Source organism: Penicillium paradoxum, assembly GCF_028828445.1.
Source record: "Penicillium paradoxum strain IBT 22861 chromosome Unknown utg000007l_segment0_segment0, whole genome shotgun sequence".
Classification (NCBI taxonomy): Eukaryota; Fungi; Ascomycota; class Eurotiomycetes; order Eurotiales; family Aspergillaceae; genus Penicillium; species Penicillium paradoxum.
In genome coordinates, this window is record NW_026643185.1 from 2532998 (window position 1) to 2558334 (window position 25337).

Below are 25337 nucleotides of genomic sequence, written 5' to 3' on the forward strand. Positions count from 1 at the left end.
AACATGTCTCATTCGAGGGAAAAGAGCTAAACCCAATACTTCCATTTTGCAGATTCGGCGCATATCGACCATCGATGGATGTTTCTTCCAATTTCCAAAACAAAGCAGTGACCAACTAAACCTGAGGTCTCTCCTCTTTGTGTCCAATTCTACCTAGGCAATGACCGATGACTATCATACAAGATGTTACTTCCTAAATGAGCTACGCCTCTCGAACCACGAGCGTTATGTCCGTGACGAGGCAAGATGGTTGAATGTCTGCCATGTCTCCCTCACATTCAATATCTTCAGATGATAAATATATGCTTATCATTTGACATGGTTGAGACTTTTATCTCTCTCGTTATATAGCACCTATTGTCAACATCTAGTACATCTGCACCCGGCTCTGTATGATTTTTGATATTGGCAGCAAAGCCGAACCTAGGTACATGGAGGCACGACTGAAGTTATGTTATGGTATGGACATGACATCTCTCTCTCTCTTCCTCGTATCCAGTGCAAATAATGCACGGAGAAGTAAAAAAAAGAAATCCAATACAGACAAGAGAAATAGAAAAAAAAAAAAATAGAAAAAATAAACGCCACATGCGCCAGGTCCCGACTCGTCTCCGAGCCCCTCCTCCATGCGAAATCTATCGTCGGTTCGTCACTTGATCGGGGGTGGATTCATGAACTCATGTCATGGATGGGAATCAATCAAGTTGTCTTTTTTCTTACCCCCGCACACATTTTGTTAAAATACGAAAAGAGGAAAGTGAAACATTCGATCGACGCGAAAACGAAAGAAAAAAGAAAAGCTTTCCACTGAAATCGCTTATGCGGGAAGCTCAAAGCCACGGCGGATGACACGACCGAACTGCTCAATGCCGACGTGCTCGCTCTTGACCTCGGAGCGGGCCTCGTTCTCCTTGTTGGTGGGAACGCGGATGACGGCACCATCGACCTTCCAGCCGCAGACGTCAACCACGAACTTGTCGAGGGCTTCGCGGCTGCGGACATCGAGCCAGGACTCGAGGTTCTCGGCGGTGATGGAGCGGAAGGTCTTGCCGACCTCAACGGCGATGCGGATGCGGACGAGCTCCTCGAAACCGGCGACATCGGCGGTCAGATCGGCGTACAGGTCGTCGGAGTTAAGGGTGGACCAGAACTGGGCGTACTGGGCAGACTCGAGGAGAGTGGACAGGCGGGCGAGCTTCTGAACGGACTCGACGAAGTCGGAGGTCTGCGAAGCGGCTTGAGCTTCGGTGGTGGCGGGGAAGGGCTGGGTGTTTGTGGGGAGCAGAGCGAGGCAGAGCGAGAAGGCGGGCGAGGGGAACACAGTCAGAGCCTTGACAAGGATGTTGGTCACGGTGTCGGGTTGGAGGAGGTGAGGGTTGAACTGGAAGCTGATTTTTTGAAGCGGGATATTGTTAGCGTGAATTCGACAATTTCATGATGATTTGAGGCATTTGCGAGAGATATGCTATGCTTGCTATCTCAAGCAATGGCATTGGTTCTTTGCTTTCAGTATCTTCACAGGGTTTCTCAACATTCCCAAGTATATTATGGGGTGTCAGGTAATAGGAAACGCTTAAAAGATACTCATCATAGGAGAGCTTCTCAAATAAAATTTTCGCGGCGCGATGCATCGCTTATAAGGAAGGTACTCACAGCTTCAGCAAGGCCAGGTTGGCATAGCAGTCAAATGACCGGTCCTCGCACTGCTGGGAGACATAGTCCTGGAACACAGTGGTGGTCTCGGGGTTGTACCGGTCAAGGCCATTGAGGATGGCCTCAATGTGGGCCGGCCGGGTTTCACACTTGTCGAAGGCGACCATTTTGATATTGCTGGAGGAAGGTGGGAGGTGATGCGGGTCTTTGTCTCTGCGGGATGTTCTTTTTGGTGGGATTTTCGATTGTGGCCTGTGTTCGGATTGGGTTAATCCGGCCCGACAATGTTCCGACTATAAAAAAAAACATGAGCTTTCCGTATAGCTATCATATAGCATACAGCGTTTGAGAGATGATTAAATTACAAACTACAAAGTTCGGTTTCCGAGAAGGTGGCTAATGCCTTAATCCGTGTTCAAATAATACATAGAATACATAGGTATCTCTTGAAAGCCTCGTGAGATCGTAACATCTCAATCATAACCTGGCGCCAGTCCCAAGAATGGAACCCGCTAAACAGACGTCCTTGAATCGCTGAAACTCCGTCGTGAAGATCGAACGAGGTGCCCAAGAGAAAGTGAAAAGAAGACATCACTGAGAAAAAAAAGCAAAATTGAAACCAGGGCTGTTAAACAAAAACTCCGTGCCGTGTTTGTTAGACGCCATAGTCTATGCCCATGCCCATACCGCAAGAAAAAAACGAGAAGAAAAAGAAACCCGAATCATGACGCAGAGTGAGCAATGATGAAATCGGTTGAAAACCTTGCCAAGCTGAAGAGAAGCACAAACGGAAAAAGTAAAGAATAGAACAAGGTTGAAGGTGCCTGGAAAACAAAACGAACAAAGCAGGCGGGTATCTCAATAAGAGGTTCATGCAAACGATGAAAGAAAATTTCATGCCATGACGGGTCGGCGAGGTGCAATGGGAATCGCCTGAGGTCCCGTGGAGATTTCGAGGTTGGACATGTCTAGGTCATTACCGTCATACTTCTGGCCGTCCTTTGGCTGTCTTGCTTTCGACACGAGAACTGGCTGAGAGGGACTGGTGGTTTCTTCATCACCCACAGTGCTGCAGACAAAGCGGTCCTCATTGAGAGGAATTCCGCCAAACATGGAGCCCAGCTGCTGCAGGAGTGCGACAAAATGGGCATGCAATTCGGTAAAGATGTATTCGTTGCCGACAATTTCGGCCAAGTTACGGGCACGAATTTGACCAGCTGCACGTCGGCCGGCCGGGTCCATGCCGCGGCCAGTAAGGAAGGACGAAACCGGAGGGTACTGACGACCAGGCTGTCTTCCCGGGTTGTTCTGCTCATCGCGGGTCTTCTCGGCTTCCTGGAAGCGTTCAGCAGCGTTGACTATGCTGGTGGCAATGCGACCAAATGCGCGCCAAATAATGGGGCATGCACGGAATGCTCTTCCGGCATCTCGCCCGGCCAATGCGACTAATGCGTAACTGCGTCGCTTGCCACGAGCCATGGGGTCGGGAAGGCGGAAAATGTAGGCGATGGTGTAGCCAGCAACTCCATCCCCGAAACAGATTGGGCCAGACGAAAGACCACGGGGTAAGAGCTCGCAACTCAGAGTGCGAATAGAGGAGCGTCGGAGAAGTGCGTAATCGGCGGGATTAGGCGGCCCACGTTGAGAAAGATAAGTATGGATGTGTGTGTGACATGAGGAATCGGAGGCAACTGAAGCAGAGCGAAGGGAGTCGGGAGGAGAGGCATGGGTATGATAGTCGGTCTCGTCGTCCAACTCCGAATGGCTGTTGCCGCATGAGTAGACGAGCTCGCGTGAGCGGAGCACAGGGCTGGTGGAATTTCCCTTTGCGTCGCGACTGCCGGGTGCGCCGGGAGGTAACTGCTTGCTCACATTTTCCGGTAGAGACAGGCTGCAACTGGCGCATGTGTCGCCATTTGCACCACCTCGGTTGGATTTCTCATCGGGTGAGGCCGGATGTCCCTTGAGGAAGTACGGGTGATCTTCGATTCTGGGCGACTTGGGTTCGGCAGATTTGTGGGATCGAGGCTCGTGCTCAAAACGAGACTCGTGGGAAGCAGGGGTGCCCTGCGGAGAGTGATCGGAGTCGGGGTGGCATTGCGGACATGAGAAAGGTAGGACTTGTGAGCAGATAATCGAGGTGGGACCATGCACCTCGCAAAAATGCGTCAAAGAGAGCTGAAACTGTCAGTCCAAGGAAACCCTTTCCCAGCTCAGTGTACTCACAATGAAATCCATGGTGGACCGGATCAAGCAATCACCAGCATCTTCACTTCATTGTCGCAAGGCATGCTGTGACTGGATAATGACGAAAGACTGGTATGCGGGCCCACACAGTGACCAGGTTCCCGGGGAAAGGATAAAATTTAAGGTCGAGGAAGAAGAGGGCAAGGGGGGGGGGAAGATAGATATTAAAGAAGAGGGTATGGAGTGTGTAGTGGAGTTACCCAATGTGATAAATAAGAAGACAAGCAATAATAATCGAAGGGGCTTGGGGGAGATGCTGGGGGGGGTCTCTGTTTCGGTCGAAGGCCGGAGTGACCTACCGACAGGGTCACTTCCTCCAAATGGAAGGCCGATGGAAGAAAAGAACGTTCTCCACTCACTCCGTGCCCACTTTTTTCTCTTCTCTTCTTCCCAATGACTTTACATTGCAATTCGATCTATCTTTTTTATCTGGAATTGCTTTCTTTCGTTACATATACTGCATCTGTCATCAATACTTGCAGCTCTTCAGATTTCTTTGTCTATTCTGTACTTCTGACCTCTGGAGTTACACCACCCTTCCGGATGTCTTCCGATCACATTCCTTTCCCACCCTTCCTCCTGGAATGCTGCATGTGACAGTCTTTCTAGAATCGGCCCGACTATTAATTCATACGTTTCCGCGCTCTGCCTAGCGTGTTGACCCGAGGGGCCGTTCTCGTCAGCCCTTGGACCGTTGCGTGGAAGTGGGGACAGGTGCAAACAGGGGCTCCATCGTGAGATATACCAATGATCGTGCAAAGAATTGGATGACCTTTATAGGATTACTTGAGATCCCAAAAAAAACAATAACAAAAACAAAACAATCTAATGGCTTCATCGTGAGATACACCTCCAAAAGTCCGGACAGTTCTGATCTATCAGCTGGACCAATCTTCAACCTGGTCAGGATTCACCGCTGAGTCTTCCGGCATCCAGTCGCGCGTGTTTTTGCTTTTTTTTTTCTTTCCTTTTTGTCATGTTACTCGAAAATCAGCATGTGTCAGATCAGTCGATAGCCGTCTCCATTTGACAATGGATAGGCGGGTTTCCTCGGGGGGTAAATCTGGAGATAACTCCGTGTTAGGGGCACGGCAAGGAGGTGAAGGGAAGGATTCCTTGACCTCCGATTTGCTGGCAAGAACGTCGATACGAGCGTCTTGACTACAGTTGAACGTCATCATATTTGACATGTACGGACTGCTCCGTCCATCGGATTTCCTTGTCAGGAGCTCGGCTCCTAATCCGCGCTTAGTTCTTGACGTTCCAGACGATCCTAGGTCGAGGACGCTCATCGTTCCCGAAGTGGGACACCAAGCAGTTGGGAAAGTGGGAATCGGGGGCAATTAGCGTTTCCTGTCCCAATTGACAAGGTGACAAGGATCTAAACTTTGGCTGAGGACAATTCCCGACAAGGCTCTCGGGGAACTTGAGGGGGGGCTTGAGTCGTCGGATCATACAACATCTACTCCGTAGACGACGTTGCAATAGTACATCCCTTTCGACCGGCAATGAACTTAACTCCCGGTGTGTTATGGTTAATCAGCTTTCCCAGATGTGTCCACTCAGGATCTTCAACCACGTCCTCTAAATCGGGATAGATCCTCTCCGGAGTGCAACTCCATGGATCCTTTCATCCGTTCCCGCCTTCAATAGCAAACGGAAATTACATCTCCGATCCTTCTCCGGACCAGGATGCGCGCAGGTTATTCCCAACAGATGAAACATAATATGGGATTTTCCGATGGCTCCGGCATTGCTCCGGCATTCTCAAAACTTAGATCCCTGCCGGCATTTTACAAAGCCCAGTGTATACCCTGGTTAGTGTGGTTAGTGTGGTTAGTGTAGTTAGTGTGGTTAGTGTGGTTAGTCTGTTTGGTCTGTTTGGTCTGTTTAGTGTATTTAGTTGCAGTATTCTTCCACCAAACAGTTAGAATACCCAGCCCTTACAACATAGGGCGACCTCTTAGCCCTGTCGGCCGCATGGTATACGATGTAGCCGACAGGGCCAGTTTCATCCTTCGCCTCCGGACCCCATCAGGCCGAGATTATTTCCAATTCGATAACTCCATATTAATTGTGAGGGATTTAACAACAAACTGAAGAAAAGGAAACCAAACTAAACTGAAAACGAAATCCAAAAGAGCTAGAGCGACCGGTAAATCCAAACCCCGTGTGGACATGAGCGGATCCCTATTAATTTTTTTCCCGCCACCAAATAGGCACACGATATTTTAACGGGCTGTACGAAACCGATGGTCCATACATGTTTCCCATCTTGCAAAAGAATCGGGTCTGGATCCTGGGAATACCCTATTCCACAATAAAGTGGTTCTGTCAATGACTGTCCTCTATCCACAGCTCGGGATACCTGACCTCGAGGGCACTGCAAGTATATAATTGAGTTCACCGTTACCCACCTCCTGTCGAGCATCCTCAAAATCCGCAATGCCCAACGTGCGGTTGTTTCGGGCAGGTAGTCTACATTTTGTGGCTTGAAAGTACTCCGTAAACTAAGACCAATTAATTTACCGCAACCGTTCTGATCGGCGAAACATCCGTAAGACTTCGATGGTAACAATCGGTAAGCTAACCACTTAGCTCAATATGTACGAGATCGCGATCTATGTCCACGTGGAATGCGCTTTGATCGAATCTTGTAAGTACAACATACCATGATCAGCGACTTGATCATGCATAAATGGTCTGAGAGCTATAATTGGAGTGCATTGCTGCATATCTGCACAGCCTTGACTGTGTCAATGGATGGTCACGAGGCCTTTCTCCAACATTGATCTGCTCGGCGTCGGGAACAAATCCACAGATGCTTCCGCGGCTCTCGGCACTGTGGCTACTCTGCGGCTATACAAGACGGTTCTGGTATTTTGTACTCCGTACATCGCTTACCTTGTTGGATATTCATTATCATTCCATGTCATTGCAATATATATAGAGAGAGAAGAGGTGAATATCGAGCGAGACTCGACCAGAAGATATTTGGGGGTTTAATCCGTATCGATGATTCAATTATCTCCTCGATCTTTGGGAGGCTAGCCTAAGCGATACGAAAAGAGACAAGGCTCAATGATGGGCGGCATGGCCTATTATCACTTCGTAACTGCTCACGAAAAGTCTGAGCATGAGCATGAGCATGAGCATGAGATGTACCATGGACGGAATACTATCTTGCATGAAGATGATTGTGGCACTTGTGAGACATAGATTATACTGTATCGTCAACCCTGTTTGCCGGAGGGTATACACAGATAACAAAAAGCCATATTGACCAACAAGTTGGCTAGGAATGGCTTTTCATGCTTGATCGAGGGTCCCTTCTTCAGCGAGACGAGGTAGTTGATTAATCATACAAGTCTGATTTGTACCCACCTGACGATGTAAGAGATTGTCCTTCAAATATGTCGAATGGTTACCCCAAGACATATATGGAGAGCATCTGCTGTCATCTTCAAGGTCGATCACCCTTGGGCATGCGCATGTTCATCATTGACAACATATTGCCGGCTGGGCCGGAGACTCCAGCTTGACCCTGAAGACTCTCCAGCAAATTCTTAGCAAGGTTGATGTTAATATTGTCATCCTCATCATCGTAGTCATCAGAAACCTTGGCAGCCTTTCCTTTGGATGCACTTGAGTTGCCAGAGGACAATTTGTGCTGACGTTGGTTGAGATCGAGCACGCCCGTCCCTTGCAATTCTTCTTCCATTCGCCTAGACAGCTCCTTGATCTGCTCCGTGTCGTCTTCCCCATCTGAATCGAGCTCTTCCACTCGTTTGCGGATGGAGTCCGATGAAGATGGCATGCCCATCATTTCTTTCATCATTCTGGAGAACTCCTCTTCGTTGAATGATGCGTCCTTATCCTCGCCTTCACTGTCATCGTCTTCTCCGTCATCATCATCATCATCATCGACATCAGAATCAGACTCAAAGTCGTCGATAAAATCGGCACCATCGAAGCCTGCCGAGTTGTCATTCAAGAACTCCTCAAAGCGAGCCACGATCCGTTGAAGATTTTCCTGTGCTCCAGAGTCACCAAAGTTGCCAGTGTCTGCTCCCTTTCCTTGGCCCCTTCCTTTGAGCTCTGACTCGAGATCCTCAAAGTTGATATCTAGCCATTTTTCATCATCTTCTCGTTTGTCCCAAGTGTCCTTGATCTCTTGATCTGTGGGCAGTGTTTCATCCCCTGTATCCACATCCTCAAGTAAGAGCTTCATTTCTCGGACTGCAGCCTTATCTTGATTCTGGGGGTCGGACAGCAGCATCTCCAACCCACACGCGAGTTTCATTCCTGCTTCCGCGCGATCATATGCTTTTCGGTCCTCAGTCGAGGGGAGCTTGCCTGCCCAGGTACTTGGTAGGGAAAACTCCTGGCTTTTGAGCTGTGCATATCCAACCCGGGTGAATCGAACACTGACGTCGACCAAATCATCTGGCTTGAATACAAGGTTGGAGGCATCCTTCGCTCGTAGTGGTCGCAGAGCGATCGGATCACGGATATAGAATGCCTCCACAGCAGGGGAGATATAGGCTGGCTTCTGATGTAGGAGGAAGGCGGCTTTGCGGGGAATGGTGAGGATGGCGGAGTGAAGATTCTCGCTGATCTGCTGAGGATAATTGCGTAGACGGTAAAATGCCTCTTCTTGAATTATGGTCGACCGAAGAAGGCGACCGGGTTCATTTCGGAGTATATCTCGCGCCTCCGAAAGCGACAATTTTTCGGTGACCTGTCTCTTCGTCTCCTGCTTGGGCTTGATGATTCGGAGCTCTCCTTGATGAATCCACACCTGATGAGGTTGAAATTATTCGTTAGCAAAGTTTCCAACAGATCCACAAAGAGGAATTGGCCATCACTAACCCTGTTGTCTGCCACATCTGGTTCTATCCATGCTGGAAGGGTTCCTGCAGCTTCAATGAGAAGAAACTCGCCATCGCTGTCCACCACTTTAACCCAGATATCTTTATGACGCTTGGTCAATTCGCGCAGAAAGTAAACAATGACCCATTCGTCTTCAATTGAGTCACCATAGTTGGTGCGGCCGTTTAACGAAGTGATTCCTGAAACCCCGCGACAATTAGATATGAAATGAATGTTGATAACAATATATTTGGCAACGTATGCTACATACCATCTTCTTTTGAGATTTCTAATCGGAAAGCCTCGCGCTGCCAAATGTAACCCTTCAGTAAGTCTTTGGTCAACTCTGCTGCTGTGCGCTGCACTTCAAGCAATCGCGCACGAGTCTCGGCAGGTTCATCGATAACGGTGGGGGTGGGGGAGGAGGGGATGTGATAAATTGAATAGTCGACAGCGTCATCAGGGAGCTCCGGTTTCGGGATAGGACGAAAGGTGGATTTAAACCACGCGAGATCCTCCTCCGAAGTCATGATTGATTTTGTATAGCTTCTACAAAACCATGACCTCATGGCATTCCTCCGATTAAAAAAAAAGGCGGCGACACCCAAATCCCGTGATTTGGACGCTAATCCGAAATAGGCTAGAAATCAACAGAGGTGTTGACGCTAAACCAAAGGCGGCCGGGATAACTCGCCCAAAACACGTCCGTGATTGTCAAGCGTGAACTTTCTGTCAGCAACCTCATTCAAAGCCCTTATTGATGGTACTGGTCGCGTGCTGAATGGTTCCGGTCCATTACCAACCCCCTATTTAACAATGGCCTTCCCCTACATCGACACACCGCGCACCGAATACGACGGTAACGCGACTTATCTCACGACTGGGTTTCGCAGCGCGGGGCGACATCATTTGTCTGCACTTGATTCTCTTGAAAACTCGTTTCAAACACCATCCAAGGACAACGATGTGATCAAAGGATTTGAAAAACGCGTAACTCCACGACCTGGAGCCGCTTCAAAGTCAACGAGAAGCGCGTTGCGACATCTCCCGGCGGCAGCTCCCGAAAAGGGCGAGTTTACTCCGTTAATGAAAAGCGCAACGAAGAACAATCTTTTGAGGAATATGTCTGCGGCTCGAGAAAGAGATGGCCCGAAAACACCCGGATACCAGCGAGAGACCTATCGTAGCAACGCCCACACACCCGGCTTGCCTGCGATGGATATGTCTGATATATACGAGGAAGACCGGACAATGGACGAGGCAACGCCTGTTCCACAAGCTGCGAGCAGTAGTGGGCAAAGTACACCATTGCCCGGACTTTCAGGACGCGATGGAGGTATCGTGGGCGATGGGCGGAATAACTTGTCGCTTAAGGAACAAGCAGTGGTATGACTACACAATTCCCGACTGATCAACCCAATTTTCATAGGCTAACGCACAGACCCCATCTATAGGCTCTTGATCAGTTAAGTAAAACCAATTTCGCCTTGAAATTGAGGATTCATTTCATGGAGGAACAATTGCAAAAGGCCGGCCCGGAATACAACAATGATGCCCTCAAAGAGAACAGAGAGCTCAAGGTATTGCGCGTGACGATGCAACGTGATATCTCCCGATACCGGAAGAGCCTCCAACAGGCGGAGAAGGATGCCGAAGACTACCAGCTCCAGTTGGTGGAATTAAAGGAGAAAGCATGGAGAGAGCAAGCAGATCAAACGGTTCAGCGCGAAATGGATATTATGCGCGAAGAGCTTGAATCGCGTGACCAACAACTCCGAGAAGCGCGCGACGAGCTGAGACAAATGAAAGATACGCAATCGCAAGAGACCGACAAGCTTCGAGACGACATCGAGGATCTGGAAGCAAGCTCGAGAGAGAAAGACCGCCTGCTCGAGGAACGTGAAGAAGAGCTCGAGGATCTGAGACGCAACGCCGAGGACAATGGAGCAGCTGCAGAACTCCAAATTGAGCTAGATCGCGCCAAGGAACAGATGCAAGATCTTCAGGATAGCCTTGCTCAGGCCACGTCTGAGGCCAGAGAACTAGATGAAGCCGCAAGGCAAGCCATTGAAGAGAAGAACCGCGTTGAGGATGATTTGAGGGAGTTGCAGGATGAGATATCGAACAAATCCTTTACCAGCAAAGGACTGAGTCGCCAAATGGAGGAACGGACCCAAAAGCTCGAGAATGATATACGTGACCTGCAACAAGAGAACAATACTCTAAGGATCGAACTTGAGAGTAAAACAGACCATGCAACTCGGCTAGAAGAGCGTTATGCAACCGTTCAACATGGCCTGGAAAGTAACGCACACCACCTGGTTGAAGAGCTTGACACTGCCAAACGCGCTCGCGATGAAGCCCAACATGAACTTAGAATGACTTCTACTCGATTACAGGAGGCTTTGGATGAACTCCAGCGGGGAACGGATGAAAAGGAACTTCTCCAAACTCGCCATCGTGCGCTAACCGATGAGTCGGGTGGACTTCAAACCGAACTCGACCGAGCACAATCAAGAATCCGCGAACTTCAAAAGGCGGTCCAAGATGCTACATCTCGGGCCCAGGATGAAGGACACAACCTTCGCTGGCAGCACAAGGCGGAGCTTGAGCGGCTGCAAGAGGAGATTGAAAACTTGCAACACGAGATTGAGGAGAAAGAGGGACGATTTGCAGTCGATCAAAGTCGATGGGAGAGTAGCAAGCGGACACTGCAATCAGAGAAGGCATGGGCAGAAGGGCAAGCGGCAGACTTGAAGCGCACTATCGACACACTCCAGGAAGCTGGCGTGACTTACTCAGGAAAGGAGTCTAGGCTCCAGGAGGCCATCGACAGCGAGAAAAAGCGCAATTTACAAGAAAAGTCCATGCTTAATCGTCAAATCCAAGACCTCAAAGATGATCTTGACAAGACCAGACGCGACCTTGACGAAAAACGAGATGAGCTCCTCGCAGCTAAGCAAGATGTTCGAGTATCTCGACGTGAAGAGCAAACGCTTGCCGACAAGGTGCGAGCTCTAGAAGATGAGGTGATTGTTTTACAATCAAGTCTGGCAGACGAGCAAGAGCTCGCCAAGGGCCGACAAAATGGAACATCTGACATAGACAAGAATCTGGAAAAATCCATTGCCGAGAGACAAAAACTCCGTGATCAGCTTGCAAATGCTCATGTCGAGATCTTTGACTTACAATCCTCGGTTCAGGAGATTGAACTTGAACGCGCCGAGCTTCAGGCTCAACTCGAGCAAGTCAAGAATGCAGATGACACCACCCGGATTGACCGCGACAAACTCGAACTACGCAAGACTGCAACACGACTGGACAACGAACTCAGAGTGTTAAAAGAGGCTAAGTCGACTCTTGAGGAGCAGCTTATCTCTGAAAGCGAACGATTCGCAACAGAGGAAGGTCGTCTTTCGGCTGAGATAGATCGCCTTCAGGATAAATTGCTTGCGGGCTCGGGTAACCGAGATCGAGAGCTCACCTCAGCCAAGACAAAGGTTCAGCGCCTGGAGCGTCGCATTCAAGAACTGGAAGCTCTTCTTGAGCAGCAACCCGTCGTGGAGAATGAGCCCTCTGGTGCACATGGAGACCTCTCCTTGCTCCGACACAGCCTAGAGGAGGCCAGAAAACGCGAAAAGATTCTTCTCCAGCGTGAATCCAAGCAGAAGTCTTCCGCTCAAAGTTACAAGTCACGAGTTGACGAACTGGAGAAGGATCTCCATGAAGCGACGATGAAAAAGTTCGAGTCAAACTCCCCGCAAAACTCACCATCAAACAAGCTTCATGAAGAGCTGCGCAGCCTACGCAAACAAGTGGCCGAAGCACACCGATCTCTTCAGAAGGTGAACACAAAGAACCGAGAGCTGGAACGTGCCGCAATGAAAGTAGAAGACCAAAAGGATTTCCATGAGCTCCTCAGATCATCCACTCTTGAGGCTGAGTCATTGGCTCTGAAGCTTTCTGAACGAGAAGGCCGTCTGAATGAATTAAAGACACATGTGCGCCGGATTCGCGACGAGCGAGACGCCCACAGGCGCGAGGCCGATGCGGCAACCAAAAACCTCGATTTATTACAAAGACGCCACGACGAAATTCTCGAGAAAAACTCCCTCTCTAAATCAAGCAACAAGACCAAACACGAAAAAGAGATCCGAGGTCTGGGCAAGGAGATCATATGGCTTCGTGCCCGTCTGCAGCGCGAGGAGAAATTCCGCCGTGATCTTGCCTGGAGCAAGGGCTTGATGGAACTCGGCGAACGAGTCCGAGTTGCATGGTTTGTACCCCTATTACAAACAGCAATTGCTACATGGCTAACGAAGATATCAACAGTAACGATGCCGATCTGCGCATGATTTCCGATATGGGAGTGAAGGCTCGTGACCGAGCTCCTGTCCGCACCCCCCGACACAAACTGAGATCCGCCATATCTCTAGTCAGGGCAGCTGTTCGCATGCAAAAGATGAGCAGCGATTGGAAGCGGACCAAGAAATTGGGCGAGGGCTTGAAACGTGCCAAGACCGAAATGCTCAAGCGCCGCGAGAGCTCAAATAAGAGCCTGCTTGGCTAGTAGCTTGGACTCAGGGCTTCTGTGTTTATTTCATATTCGTTGTGATTTTGTCTTTTGTTCTTCCAGCGTCAACCTTCTATCATGAGAGATTCCCCCCGACATGTCTTGCTAGTATACTGGGTTTGTTTTATTGTTTCCGACTTGTTCTGTCTTTTCTGTGTCGCCTTCCATTCATGACCCAGGAGGGCGTTTTAGGGGTGGCTTAATGTCGGTTTGTTCGATTGATCATGTGTGAATAGCCATCCTCAATGAGGAATTTGATGATTTAAGAAGTTTTTCTTTTACGTGGAGTATTCAATTAAGCATCGGTTGGGCGTACACCTAGAAACACCGGGCGAAATAGAACTGTCAAGCAATATGCATGTTACTCGCACTCTTTTCCTATGATGGGACGGAAATACCTAGACACATGGATGGAAATATTTGCTCAGTCAACGCCCTCGCCATTGCCAAAAAAAAGGAGTGATTGATAAACGCTTCTAAAACACCAAACTCTTCGGATACAGACCACCAGCAAACATAGGAATCGGGAACCAAACAAGGAATTGACATGAACACAGATCAGACATATGACAACATTGGAGACCTATAGACAAGGGCACGGGATATTTGGCTTTTCATCCTTTCTGGACGAGTCAACAAACCCAATATTCTATGGTGTTGATCAACTGGAGACGGAAGCAAACTCGCATTTCTGAAACCGTAATGGACAGAATATCGAACATTTGCGAAGACGCCGATCAAGCACCTTCACTGCCAAATTCTTGAGTCCATTCAGCGTTCCTTGTGAGATCCTCTCCGCTAACAGTTGGTCGAGAGTTCTTTACTGCCTTGATGAAATCCTTGAGAACAAGAGGTGGCTCCAGGAGTTGCTCTGCATCAACGTCAAGCCAGCTCATTTCCATTGCGCCTGCATCTCCAGGTGAGCAAGGGGTGAGCTTTTCAGCACCCTCAACGAGCACCTATGTAGAAAAAAAACCGGGGTTAGTTGCTGTGGATTAAGCGTGATAAGAAGCGAGTGTACAGACCTTCTTGTAATGGGTTGCTCCTTGGATCTTGCGGATTGGCTGCATCAGTGCATCCTGCACGGCAATACTAATATCGCTGCCTGAATAACCCTCGCTGAGATCGGCCAATTGACGGTAATCAGTCTGGGTCATTTGACACGGTGTTGTGCCCACCGCCAGCATGAACATCTTCATCCGTGCATTGACGTCAGGCAGACTGATGTGTACTCTTCGCTGGAATCGTCGTCGAATAGCAGCATCCAGCTGCCAAGGGATATTGGTTGCGCCCAGAATCAAAACGCCCTTAGAGTCTTTGCCGACACCGTCCATCTGTACAAGTAATTCGGTCTTGATACGCCGTGAAGCCTCGGACTCTCCTTCGCCACGGGGTCCGCACAGAGCATCGACCTCATCAATGAAGATAATGGCAGGCTTATTCTCACGAGCCATGTTAAACAGCTGCTTGACAAGTCTATAGAGAGCGAATTAGTCACGCATGTCTCATGCTCCTGTGGTTAACATATTGCCTCACCTTTCACTCTCACCCATCCACTTTGAGACGAGATCACTACTGCTAACACTGAAGAATGTGCTGTTTGCCTCTGTTGCGACGGCTTTTGCGAGGTAAGACTTTCCCGTACCCGGGGGGCCGTAAAGTAGAATACCCTTCCAGGGTTGGCGCTTGCCAGTGAACAAATGAGGGAACTTGATGGGAAGAATGACAGCTTCCTTCAAGGCTTCCTTTGCGTTTTCTAAACCAGCCACATCCTCCCATTTCACGTTCGGCTTGTCTGACAAGATAGCTCCTTGAAGTGCCGATCGAAGCTTTTTCGCTTCCGCGTCTTCGCCGTTATCGTCATCTTCTTTCCTGCACGATCCAATACTTTTAGCAAATATGATCTTGGAATCTGACCTCATTGAGCATAGAAAAGAGGAATAGCCGGAGCGAGGTATAGTATCAAATTACATACCCTCCCTTCCCACTGCCTTGCGCCACCTTGCCATTTGCGCCAACGGCGCTCGGTTTTTTCCGATCTTCAGCCAGATGATTCTTCAGTTTCTCTGCGCGATCCATATATTCGCCAGCCTTGGAGCGGATCATCTCCTTTGACTTCGGATTTTTCTCCCATTTCAAGGCCAGCATGAACAGCTCCAGTGCGGAGTAGTACATCTGATAAGCCTTCTCGTACTCGCCATCGTTGTCATTCTCGATAGCCTTCTTCACCGTATCGATCGCCCGCCCGAGAAAATCTGTATTACTCATGCTGGGCAATGTGTAGCTGTGCCTGCCTGGTTCTCGGTGTAGGGGAGAGTGGAAAGTCGACCGCGGAGGCAGATGTTGATAAAGCGGGGAGAAGAGGGGAGGCAAGGGTTAGGCAATGCGCCAAGGGCGGAGGGATATAGGTAGCGGATTAGGAAAGGAAAAGGAACGAAGACTTAGAATCTTCGGTGTAGAGGGAGACAGGAAGGACAATATAGCCCTTCAATCGAGGGTTTGATGGAATTGGAGGGGAAAGTGAGAGTGGAAGTTGTTTACGGGCGGGATCGATTGATTTTCCCTCCCACTTCATCCCCCCAAGTTTACCATGGACGCCCAGAAACAGCTTCAAGCACTCTCCGAAGAGTTCCAGGGAGTGCAGACCGGTGCGTCTTTATATCTCTACTGACATGTAACAAGAGCTGCTGCTGATTATTTCTCGCGCCTCCAGAGCTCGAGGGTTTGGTTGACGCCCGCCAGAAACTCGAATCGCAGCAACAGGAGAACGAAGGCGTGCGGGCCGAATTCGCTCAGCTGGACGATGATTCCAACATTTATAAGCTTGTCGGTCCCGTGTTGCTGAAGCAGGAGAAGACCGAAGCTACCATGGCCGTCAAAGGTCGGCTGGAGTTCATTGAGAAGGAGATGTTAGTGCCACTGCCTTGGGAACAACGTCTTCAGGGAAACGAATGCTAAATGAGTGTCTATAGCAAGCGCATCGAAGACGAGATTGATTCTACACAAGAAAAGAGCGAGAAGATGCGTTCTCAGGTGAATCTTCCTCTATCCAACCCCCCACCATAGTGCATGTTCTGATCCCCTCACTTAGCTCATCCAACTCCAAAGCCAGGCTCAGCAGCAGGCAGCTGCAGCTACCGCCTCTGCATAATTTTGAAAATCCAGGGAACTCAAGGCGAAAAAGGATATGTCCCCAGGAGATACAATCAGCGGCGTGTGAAATACAAGGTGACCCCGTTGCGGGTTAGTCTCCGCACTATACAGCTATCAAACCTTGAAGTTCAAGGACCTCTGCTTGGACGTCGAGGCAAGGTCCCAATTGGAGGGAGAACATGTCCAAAACAGAGCATGAACCATTTTTGAAAAAGAATATACCCTTAAAATGATAATGCAATGCCAAAAAAAAGATCCCAATTCAAGTTGGTGTTAAGGCTATTGACAATTTGGAAGTAAGAAGGAAGCTTCGTATGTGTATTGACAAGGTTCTATTCATTGATTCATAACCAAACATTTATGTGCGAGAAAGTTATCTAGGACTTGACCAGCAGGTTGGCACCCGACATCTCCTCAGGCTGCTCAACACCCATAGCAGCGAGAACGGTAGGCGCAACATCACCCAGGACACCACCCTTCTTAAGGCTCCAGTTCTCAGGGGCGTTGGCCATGACGAAGGGAACCTTGTTAAGGGTGTGGGAGGTCTTGGGAGTGCCCTTCTCGTTGAGCATTTCCTCGGCGTTTCTGTGATGGTAGGTTAGCCACCAAATTCCAGATATTCCTGCTAAACAACTTACCCGTGATCGGCAGTGATGAAGAGAACATAGTTGTGCTTCTTGCAAGCCTCATAGATTTCGCCAATGGCCTTGTCAGTGGCAGCAACACCCTGAATAGCGGCCTCGTACACTCCAGTGTGGCCAACCATGTCAGGAGGGGCGAAATTGTTCATGACGAAGTCAAACTTGTTTTCGCCAAGGCGTTCAGCCACCTTGGAACCGACAGCAGCGGCGCTCATCTTCGGGTCAAGGTCGTAGGTAGCAACTCGGGGTGAAGGGATCATGTCGCGCACCTCGCCAGGGAAGTCCTTCTCGATACCACCGTTGAAGAAGAAAGTGACGTGAGCGTACTTCTCAGTCTCAGCAATGTGGCACTGCTGGAGGTTCTTCTTGGCGAGCCATTCAGCGAGCACATTACCCATATGTTGCGGGGGGAACGCAACGTCGAAGGTGTAGTCGGTCTTGTACTGGGTCATAGTAGTGAGAGAGATATTCTTGGGGTAAGGGAAATCGGGACGCGGGGAACGGTCATGGTCACCCAGAAGCTGGGTAATCTCACGGACACGATCTGAGCGGTAGTTAAAGAAGAATAGAGTATCATCATCTATAGCGTAATTAGTTTTGACACAGATTATAGGTGTCCAGTCCGAAAAAAAACATACCCTGAACACGGCGCTCCTTGCCGCCGACGATGATAGGCTTCAGGAATTCATCGTTCTCTTTCTTCTCGTAGCGCTCCTTGATGGTCTGGAGTGGGTCCGAGCTGTCCTCGCCCTCTCCGGTGACCAGACCCTTGAGGCCAACCTCGACACGCTCCCAACGCTTATCACGGTCCATGATGTAGTAGCGGCCAACGACGGTGGCAATTGCGCCAATACCAATCTCCTGGGTCTTTTGAAGCAGCTGTTGCATGTACTTGTCGGCGCTCTTGGGATCAGTATCACGTCCATCAGCGAAAAAGTGGATGAAGACTTCGGGGATCTGCATGTCCTTGGCGACGTCGAGCAGGGCGAACAGGTGAGTGATGTTGGAGTGAACACCGCCATCCGAGACCAAGCCCAAAAGGTGAAGACGTCCATTGCCCTCCTTTGCACGGGTGAAGGCCTTGGCAACGTTGGGCACCTTACCCATCTCGCCCTTCTTGAGGGTCTGGTCAATGCGAACACTGTCCTGCCAGACAACACGACCAGCGCCAATGTTCAAGTGACCGACCTCACTGTTGCCCATCAGACCCTCGGGCAAACCAACTGCGAGCGAGGAGGCATCCAGTTCAGCGAAGCCCTGGGCGGTCTTCGAGTTGGGGTCCGCGAAGCCAGACATGTATGGGGTCTCGGCCGCAGCGATGGCATCTCCCTGGGGTGGGGAGTCGGGGCCTGCAATACCCCAGCCATCAATCACAACTGCAAGGAGTGGTATTAGCAGACATTTCTGAGGACCTGGGTGGCAATCGGGTCATACTCAAAGCGACCTTTTGGTCGACCGAAGCCATAGTGGGGTTTATTATGGTCACACCTAGATACAATAGATCGATCAATTGTTGAACAAAGAAGATAAATTTTTTTTAAAAAATTCAATTGTAACTTGGACAAAGCTGCTTTACCTTTAGATGTTTAGAGGAGAAAGAGAATGAATAAAGGAGAACTAAAACCCAGAAAAAGAAGCCCGCCGGTGAAAGGAGGGGCATGGACCCCCGACGTCACTGTCACCGGGTGCCAGGAGCGTATGGGATGACATAATACCCATTATGGGCGGGTTCGACGAATGTTCTTCCGACTCTTCCCTAAAACTTACCCCAGTTGGGATCCATTCGTCCTCCAGATATCTCTTCCTCGGGATCTTCTTAGTCAATGTTCCCGATCATGGCTTCTCGATCTCCGACAGTGGGCACTCCGCTTCTGAAATCCTCGGTAGCACCTGAGACGCCCTTACCAGGACCACAAACAGTACCTTTCCCTTCACCCCAGACCTTTGAGATCATTCCGCCGTTGCATGGGATACTCTCTCGTTTGCTCTCCTCCAAGGAGCACCCAACTGGCTCATCGGACGCACCTGGCGATCCAACCGAAGCTCTGGGAGCTTCACAGACACAGACCCAACAAGCACCCGATGGGAACAATGGCAATCCTACATCCTCACATGCTGTGCCAGAAGTAACAGTTCTTGACCCGAGCCCTCATCCACCGCTTGATGTGAAAAACCTTCCCACGGAAACCAGCTCTGTTAGGATTCGAATCCAAAAGGCTCGTACAGTCGTTGAAGCGCTACCCGATGTGCAGCGGTCTGTCAGTGAGCAGCAAAGGGAGATTGCAGAGCTCGAGGAACGCGTGAGACGTTTACGCTTGGTCATCTCTGATTTTGGAACTCGGGCAGGAACCCTACAAGAGAACAACACAAGGACTGTGGAAGTGTGAAGCCTTGGTGCAATTCGAGCTAGTTTGAAGATACTGGGGTGTGGGATGATTTATTTGGCGTTTTAGAAGGAGATATACCCCGGGAGTTATAGCGATCATTTCAAGACGGCGAAAGCGTCATCATTTACCTGGTGGCAACTCCCACAATTCATCCACCACATCTTCTTTTCCCTTACTCCGTACTGTGTTTTTCTTCTTCGAGGGGCCAGAAAGGCAAAATAATCAAATTGACTTTTTAAGCTTCGGCCAATCTGTCGCCAGCAATTTACCATTTTTTAATCACCTAATCACCTAATCCGGTCAGCTGTCTCCGATATCGTTCGGCGAGTTAAAAATCCGGGCAACTGAAGATCCCCTCCCCCACCATTTCCCTTTCCCTTTCTTTTTCTCTTAACCTTCCATCCTCCCATCTTTTTTTCTCTTTCTCTGTTTATCTCCAAAAGAAGAACAGAACATCCCTCATCATGTCTTACGCTCTGTCCGAGTCCCACCGGGACGTGAGTATTCCATCTACCCTGTTTCTTGTTATCTAGATCATTGACTCATCGATTACAGCAAATGCACAACTCTCTCGTGTCCAGCGATCCCGAGATTGCTGCCATCATGGTACGTTCAAATGCCGTTTGTTTGGTGCATTGACATATTTGGATCTCGTCTAATCCTCATGCTCGTACAGGAGAAGGAAATCCAGCGTCAGCGTGAGTCAATCGTGCTGATTGCCTCGGAGAACTTCACTTCCCGTGCTGTCTTCGATGCCCTTGGTTCGCCCATGTGCAACAAGTACTCCGAGGGTTACCCCGGTGCTCGTTACTACGGTGGCAACCAGCACATTGATGCCATTGAGATCACCTGCCAGCAGCGTGCTCTCAAGGCCTTCAACCTGGACCCCGCTAAGTGGGGCGTCAACGTCCAGTGCCTTTCCGGCAGCCCCGCCAATCTCCAGGTTTACCAGGCCCTCATGCGTCCCCATGACCGCCTGATGGGCTTGGATCTCCCCCACGGTGGTCACTTGAGTCACGGCTACCAGACCCCTGCCAAGAAGATCTCTGCCGTTTCTACCTACTTCGAGACCTTCCCTTACCGTGTCGACCTCGAGACCGGTATCATCGATTACGACACCCTGGAGCGTAACGCCGAGATGTACCGCCCCAAGTGCCTTGTCGCTGGTACCTCCGCTTACTGCCGTCTCATTGACTACAAGCGCATGCGCCAGATTGCCGACAAGGTCGGCGCCTACCTCATTGTCGATATGGCTCACATCTCTGGTCTGATCGCCGCTGGTGTCATTCCCTCTCCCTTCGAGTACGCCGATGTGGTGACCACCACTACCCACAAGTCTCTCCGTGGTCCTCGTGGTGCCATGATCTTCTTCCGCAAGGGTGTCCGTAGCACCGACAAGGCCGGCAAGGATATCCTGTACGATCTGGAGAACCCCATCAACTTCTCCGTTTTCCCTGGCCACCAGGGTGGTCCCCACAACCACACCATCACCGCTTTGGCCGTCGCTCTCAAGCAGGTCGATACTCCTGAGTTCAAGCAGTACCAGGAGCAGGTCATCAAGAACGCTAAGGCTCTCGAGAACGAGTTCAAGACCCTTGGCCACAAGCTCGTCTCTGACGGCACTGACAGCCACATGGTCCTCGTCGATCTCCGCCCCAAGAGCCTTGATGGTGCTCGTGTCGAGGCCGTTCTGGAGCAGATCAACATTGCCTGCAACAAGAACTCCATCCCCGGCGACAAGTCTGCCCTCACTCCTTGCGGTATCCGCATTGGTGCCCCCGCCATGTCTTCCCGTGGTATGGGCGAGGAGGACTTCAAGCGCATTGCCCGCTACATTGATCAGTCCATCACCCTCTGCAAGAAGATCCAGAGCGAGCTCCCCAAGGAGGCCAACAAGCTCAAGGACTTCAAGGCCAAGGTTGCCGATGAGAGCGTCCCTGAGATCCTGGCTCTCCGCAAGGAGATTGCCCAGTGGGCCAGTGCCTTCCCTCTTCCCGTTTAAATGGGATTTTGAGTATGAGTTAAGAAAAAAAAGGGATCTGAAACAATATCCTACGAGTTCAACATCATTTCGTATTTTTAAAAGAAAACTACACGGGTGCGTTTTTGGGGGTTAATTACCGGACTGCTTTTTCAACCTGACGCGGGTCATTGGGATATGGGAATGCTACTTTTTTGCATGTGAAACGAGCACTTGATTTTTGGCGGATGAGCCTCGCACTTATTCAACAGCGGGCTCATATGATTTTTTGGAGGGGAAAAGTTCAACATTTATTGGGCACTGTACATTCTACAATCTGTTCTCAACACAACGATCTATAGCAATGGACTATCTTCCTCGACTTTTTGTTCTCTTGTACCTCCAGGGCTGTGGATCTTGATCCCTTTCCCAAAAGGGTTATATTATCTAAGATCGCGTCACGTGTAAATCCCCTCCTTCCAAGGTTCCTATCACCGTCCTGTCTGCTCCGAGTTTAGCTTCTGTTCTACTTCTGTGTTTCTCCTGCGTTCCTCTATCTCTTGCTCTCTGACTTCTCATCACTGCACTGCTTTCCGCTCTTCTATATCTTGGCCGTTCAAATTTAGCCCATTCCAGACCTCATCGATAAGGGCGTATCTTATCACCCCGGACCCCTACGGAGACCATACATCTATACTGGACTTGTGATTGCATTTGAAGCAGTGCAGTGTATCTTTTTGAGAAGTCACTGGCGAGCCAAGAGAAAATTAGGACATTGGCCTGACATGGCGAATGCTGCCCAATGCTACTATTGCTTTGAGTCTCTCTTGGCTTCATTCGAGGATCGCGAGCCCGCTACACTGGCCGCTGTAGAATCCCTCTGGGAACAGCACGAACAAACTAAGAAGTTATCGAAGCTTCGAGAGCAAACCGAAGAAGATGACACAGACCTACAGCAGTCCGTAAATGAGAACGAAGATGACGATAGCAACCAATCGTCCCAGTCAAGTAATCGAGCAAACAAGCTGCAACTCCCCAGCGTCGGTCGTCTTCAGAGTCAACTGTCTACTCCTTCCAGCGCAGCGACCTCTTCATCTTCCCCATCCAATACTTCTTCCAACTCGCTCCAGTCGAGTTCGACCAATGTCACCACGCCAAGTGCGTTCGAAACCCCCTCCCGGCTGGAATCGCCTGATCAGCGGTATCCCCTGTTCGTGACATGGAACACCCTGTCACGAAGCGGACACAAGTCTCTGCGTGGGTGCATTGGCACATTCGAGGGGCAGGAGCTTGCAGCGGGGTTGAAGTCCTACGCTTTGACCTCGTAGGTGAAATCACAGGCAATGGTTACAACCATATATATACAACAGACTAACCAAACTATGATCTTGTATTTCTATAGGGCCTTTGATGACACCCGTTTTTCGCCCATTCCCAAATCGCTGCTGCCATCGCTGTCCTGCTCTCTCACCCTCCTGGGATCCTTCGAGCCTTGTACCAATGCTATGGACTGGGCTCTAGGAACTCATGGGCTGCGGATCTCCTTTATTCATCGGGGCCGGCGCTATGGCGCCACATATCTGCCTGATGTCGCTGTCGAGCAGGGCTGGACTAAAGAAGAGACCGTTGAGAGCTTGATGCGCAAGGCGGGTTGGGATGGTGGTGGTGGTAGTGCTGCGCGGAGACTGCTACGAGGTGCGGCTAGTGGGAATCCCCGTGCCACCAAGCCTTGGGACCAAGTCTCGGATTTCCGTACTGTCAGGTACCAGGGCCTCAAGGCAAGCGCTAGCTATGCGGAGTGGTGGGAGTGGCGAGATTGGGTTCTTTCTCTAGATGACGGAGAGGAAATTTTGGCTTGTTCTAAGGGACAGGCATAGATTTTGATCTGTGGGATTGACGATGATAATGACTCTGCTTTTTTAGTTCAACACTGGGCATTAATGAGAAATGACAATGGCACTTATCCAGATAAATATTACCAACACCGTTAAACCGATGTAGTATATATAGACATGAAAGTTATATTCCTAGTGATATCTCCAGAATAAAGCAAGATATAGAACACCTTTAACGTCCAGTGCGGCTCCATAACCCGGCAACCATTTCCTTGACTCGACGCTCCTGAGCCCGGATCTGCTCCTCAGTCTGCCCACGCGCATTGCCCCGACTATCAATCTGCATTTGACTCCCACCACCAAGACCAGCATCCGCCATTGCAGGCAGCGCATGGTTCCGTTCCTCGATGATCTCATCGCCGTTGACTCGCTCCGGCTTAGGATCGACACTCATGCTGCCGTCCATCATGAAACCACCGCCCTCACGGAGCTTGTTAATAGCCCGCACGGTGTCAATAGCACGGTGCAGCGTACGGCGGGCATTGAAGTTCTTCTTGACGGTTGGCAGCAGATCTTCACCAGAGCCCACCGGGGCATTTTCGTAGGGCGGGTTGACCCATGGGTGCTGGAGTGCTTCATGGGAGGTCATCCGGGACTGTGGGTTAATTGTCAGACAGCGCTTGATGAACTCGCGCGCTTCCTGCGATACTCCGCGCCAGTACTCGAGTGGAGTGAAGGAGTAGTCTGCCGCTAGAATTGCCTGCATCTCTTCGAGATTAGAGTCCCTGTCGAAAGGCGTGTATCCACACAGCAGGAAGTATGTGATGACGCCGATGGCCCAAATATCGCTATGGAATGTGTCAATAACAAATCGGGACAAGGTTTGAAGGGATGAACGTACACTGGCTTGCCGTGGCCGCTTTTTTTAAAGATCTCGGGTGCCATATATCCTGGCGTTCCACAGGTGGTGGTCAGGACGTGGAACTGCTCCTCGTCCATGATCCTTGACAATCCGAAATCGGCGATCAGTAGATCGGCGTTGTCTTCTGGAGTGCGGAAAAGCAGGTTCTCGGGTTTCAGGTCACGGTGCACAATGCCGTGATCATGAAGGTAGGCTACAGCAGAGAGCACTGCGCGGATGAGGTCTGCAGCATCTGACTCGTAGTAGCTGCCTTTGCGACAGATGCGATCAAATAGCTCCCCGCCCAACGCGAGATCAGTAACCAAATACACTAGAGGGATATTTAGCTGGTAGTTCATTCTGCAGAAGCGGGAAAATACCCACAGTTATTCATCGTCTCAAAGTAGTCGACCAGGGTGAGGATATTCTGGTGACCCATCGACACCTTCTTCAATATTGCGATCTCATTACGGACCTTGTTTTCGGAGAGGTCAGTATGCGCCTTTCTTCTTATCGGTTCCCCGGTTTACACACCATATGTTCCCTCCCAGACATTAGGCGCTTGTTGATTACCTTGGCCGCATAATAGCGACCGGTATCGATGTGCACACATTCCTTCACGACAGAGTACGAGCCAGCGCCCAGTGTCTTTCCAGTCTTATATCGGCACGGTTGTACCTTCGGCTTCTGGCCGCTCGGAGATTGTGCTGCCATTGTGAATCAAATCCAAAAGGAAGTGCGGGATGCGCGACGCGGAGGTGGGAGGATGGTGGGGGTATCGTGCGATGCGAATCGCGAGTAGATAATGCGATCAAGTGGGATGTTGGAGGGGTTCAAGTCACGTCGAGAGTGCAATAGGTGCGCTGGTCTCTTGGTATGTACCTGCGCGATCCAAAAGTCAGCTTCACGTAGTCGCGCAAGTGCCACAGGAGCCCGAAGGCAAGTCAGCCCCGCCAAGGCAAGGCACCCGCGCGGAATCACTCACAGTTGAGATGAGACCGATTACAACGCGATCTGAGCTGGTTTCTCCGGTGCTATGTTATTTGGATGTTGACTGCGGGGGTTTGAAGTCGAGAAGCTCGGATCGCAGGCGGGGTTGGAGATGAGGAGCTGAA

The 25337-nt window shown here is 50.1% G+C and overlaps 11 protein-coding genes across 11 annotated transcripts; 5 read left to right on the forward strand and 6 right to left on the reverse strand.

The window, feature by feature from the left end:
- Positions 1 to 817: 817 nt before the first annotated feature.
- On the reverse strand, positions 818 to 1820 carry N7457_008486 (CSN8/PSMD8/EIF3K family protein; the record flags this gene model as incomplete). The annotated part of the gene is made up of 2 exons (XM_057179529.1): positions 818 to 1388; positions 1654 to 1820. 2 exons carry the CDS (start codon positions 1818 to 1820, stop codon positions 818 to 820), a joined length of 738 nt encoding a protein of 245 aa, XP_057027915.1.
- Positions 1821 to 2547: 727 nt separating this feature from the next.
- On the reverse strand, positions 2548 to 3891 carry N7457_008487 (folliculin domain-containing protein; the record flags this gene model as incomplete). The annotated part of the gene is made up of 2 exons (XM_057179530.1): positions 2548 to 3831; positions 3880 to 3891. The coding sequence occupies 2 exons, from the start codon at positions 3889 to 3891 to the stop codon at positions 2548 to 2550; spliced, it is 1296 nt and encodes a 431-aa protein (XP_057027916.1).
- Positions 3892 to 7363: 3472 nt separating this feature from the next.
- N7457_008488 (putative regulatory factor Sgt1) lies at positions 7364 to 9302 on the reverse strand (the record flags this gene model as incomplete). Its single annotated transcript, XM_057179531.1, has 3 exons — positions 7364 to 8701; positions 8773 to 8972; positions 9044 to 9302. 3 exons carry the CDS (start codon positions 9300 to 9302, stop codon positions 7364 to 7366), a joined length of 1797 nt encoding a protein of 598 aa, XP_057027917.1.
- A 286-nt stretch (positions 9303 to 9588) lies between these two features.
- N7457_008489 (putative spindle-pole body protein (Pcp1)) lies at positions 9589 to 13342 on the forward strand (the record flags this gene model as incomplete). Its single annotated transcript, XM_057179532.1, has 3 exons — positions 9589 to 10158; positions 10227 to 13048; positions 13105 to 13342. The coding sequence occupies 3 exons, from the start codon at positions 9589 to 9591 to the stop codon at positions 13340 to 13342; spliced, it is 3630 nt and encodes a 1209-aa protein (XP_057027918.1).
- A 740-nt stretch (positions 13343 to 14082) lies between these two features.
- On the reverse strand, positions 14083 to 15613 carry N7457_008490 (AAA family ATPase VPS4; the record flags this gene model as incomplete). The annotated part of the gene is made up of 4 exons (XM_057179533.1): positions 14083 to 14304; positions 14371 to 14821; positions 14882 to 15217; positions 15321 to 15613. The coding sequence occupies 4 exons, from the start codon at positions 15611 to 15613 to the stop codon at positions 14083 to 14085; spliced, it is 1302 nt and encodes a 433-aa protein (XP_057027919.1).
- A 322-nt stretch (positions 15614 to 15935) lies between these two features.
- On the forward strand, positions 15936 to 16496 carry N7457_008491 (tubulin-binding prefolding complex subunit YKE2; the record flags this gene model as incomplete). Its single annotated transcript, XM_057179534.1, has 4 exons — positions 15936 to 15993; positions 16059 to 16254; positions 16318 to 16378; positions 16437 to 16496. 4 exons carry the CDS (start codon positions 15936 to 15938, stop codon positions 16494 to 16496), a joined length of 375 nt encoding a protein of 124 aa, XP_057027920.1.
- Positions 16497 to 16875: 379 nt separating this feature from the next.
- Positions 16876 to 18604, reverse strand: N7457_008492 (phosphoglycerate mutase, 2,3-bisphosphoglycerate-independent; the record flags this gene model as incomplete). Its single annotated transcript, XM_057179535.1, has 4 exons — positions 16876 to 17083; positions 17137 to 17719; positions 17778 to 18551; positions 18574 to 18604. The coding sequence occupies 4 exons, from the start codon at positions 18602 to 18604 to the stop codon at positions 16876 to 16878; spliced, it is 1596 nt and encodes a 531-aa protein (XP_057027921.1).
- Positions 18605 to 18962: 358 nt separating this feature from the next.
- N7457_008493 (mediator of RNA polymerase II transcription subunit 9) lies at positions 18963 to 19526 on the forward strand (the record flags this gene model as incomplete). The annotated part of the gene is made up of 1 exon (XM_057179536.1): positions 18963 to 19526. The coding sequence occupies one exon, from the start codon at positions 18963 to 18965 to the stop codon at positions 19524 to 19526; it is 564 nt and encodes a 187-aa protein (XP_057027922.1).
- A 464-nt stretch (positions 19527 to 19990) lies between these two features.
- On the forward strand, positions 19991 to 21528 carry N7457_008494 (glycine hydroxymethyltransferase SHM2; the record flags this gene model as incomplete). The annotated part of the gene is made up of 3 exons (XM_057179537.1): positions 19991 to 20023; positions 20082 to 20132; positions 20203 to 21528. The coding sequence occupies 3 exons, from the start codon at positions 19991 to 19993 to the stop codon at positions 21526 to 21528; spliced, it is 1410 nt and encodes a 469-aa protein (XP_057027923.1).
- A 743-nt stretch (positions 21529 to 22271) lies between these two features.
- Positions 22272 to 23363, forward strand: N7457_008495 (AMMECR1 domain-containing protein; the record flags this gene model as incomplete). The annotated part of the gene is made up of 2 exons (XM_057179538.1): positions 22272 to 22810; positions 22889 to 23363. 2 exons carry the CDS (start codon positions 22272 to 22274, stop codon positions 23361 to 23363), a joined length of 1014 nt encoding a protein of 337 aa, XP_057027924.1.
- A 190-nt stretch (positions 23364 to 23553) lies between these two features.
- On the reverse strand, positions 23554 to 24936 carry N7457_008496 (serine/threonine-protein kinase; the record flags this gene model as incomplete). Its single annotated transcript, XM_057179539.1, has 4 exons — positions 23554 to 24169; positions 24223 to 24553; positions 24607 to 24697; positions 24757 to 24936. The coding sequence occupies 4 exons, from the start codon at positions 24934 to 24936 to the stop codon at positions 23554 to 23556; spliced, it is 1218 nt and encodes a 405-aa protein (XP_057027925.1).
- Positions 24937 to 25337: the final 401 nt, after the last annotated feature.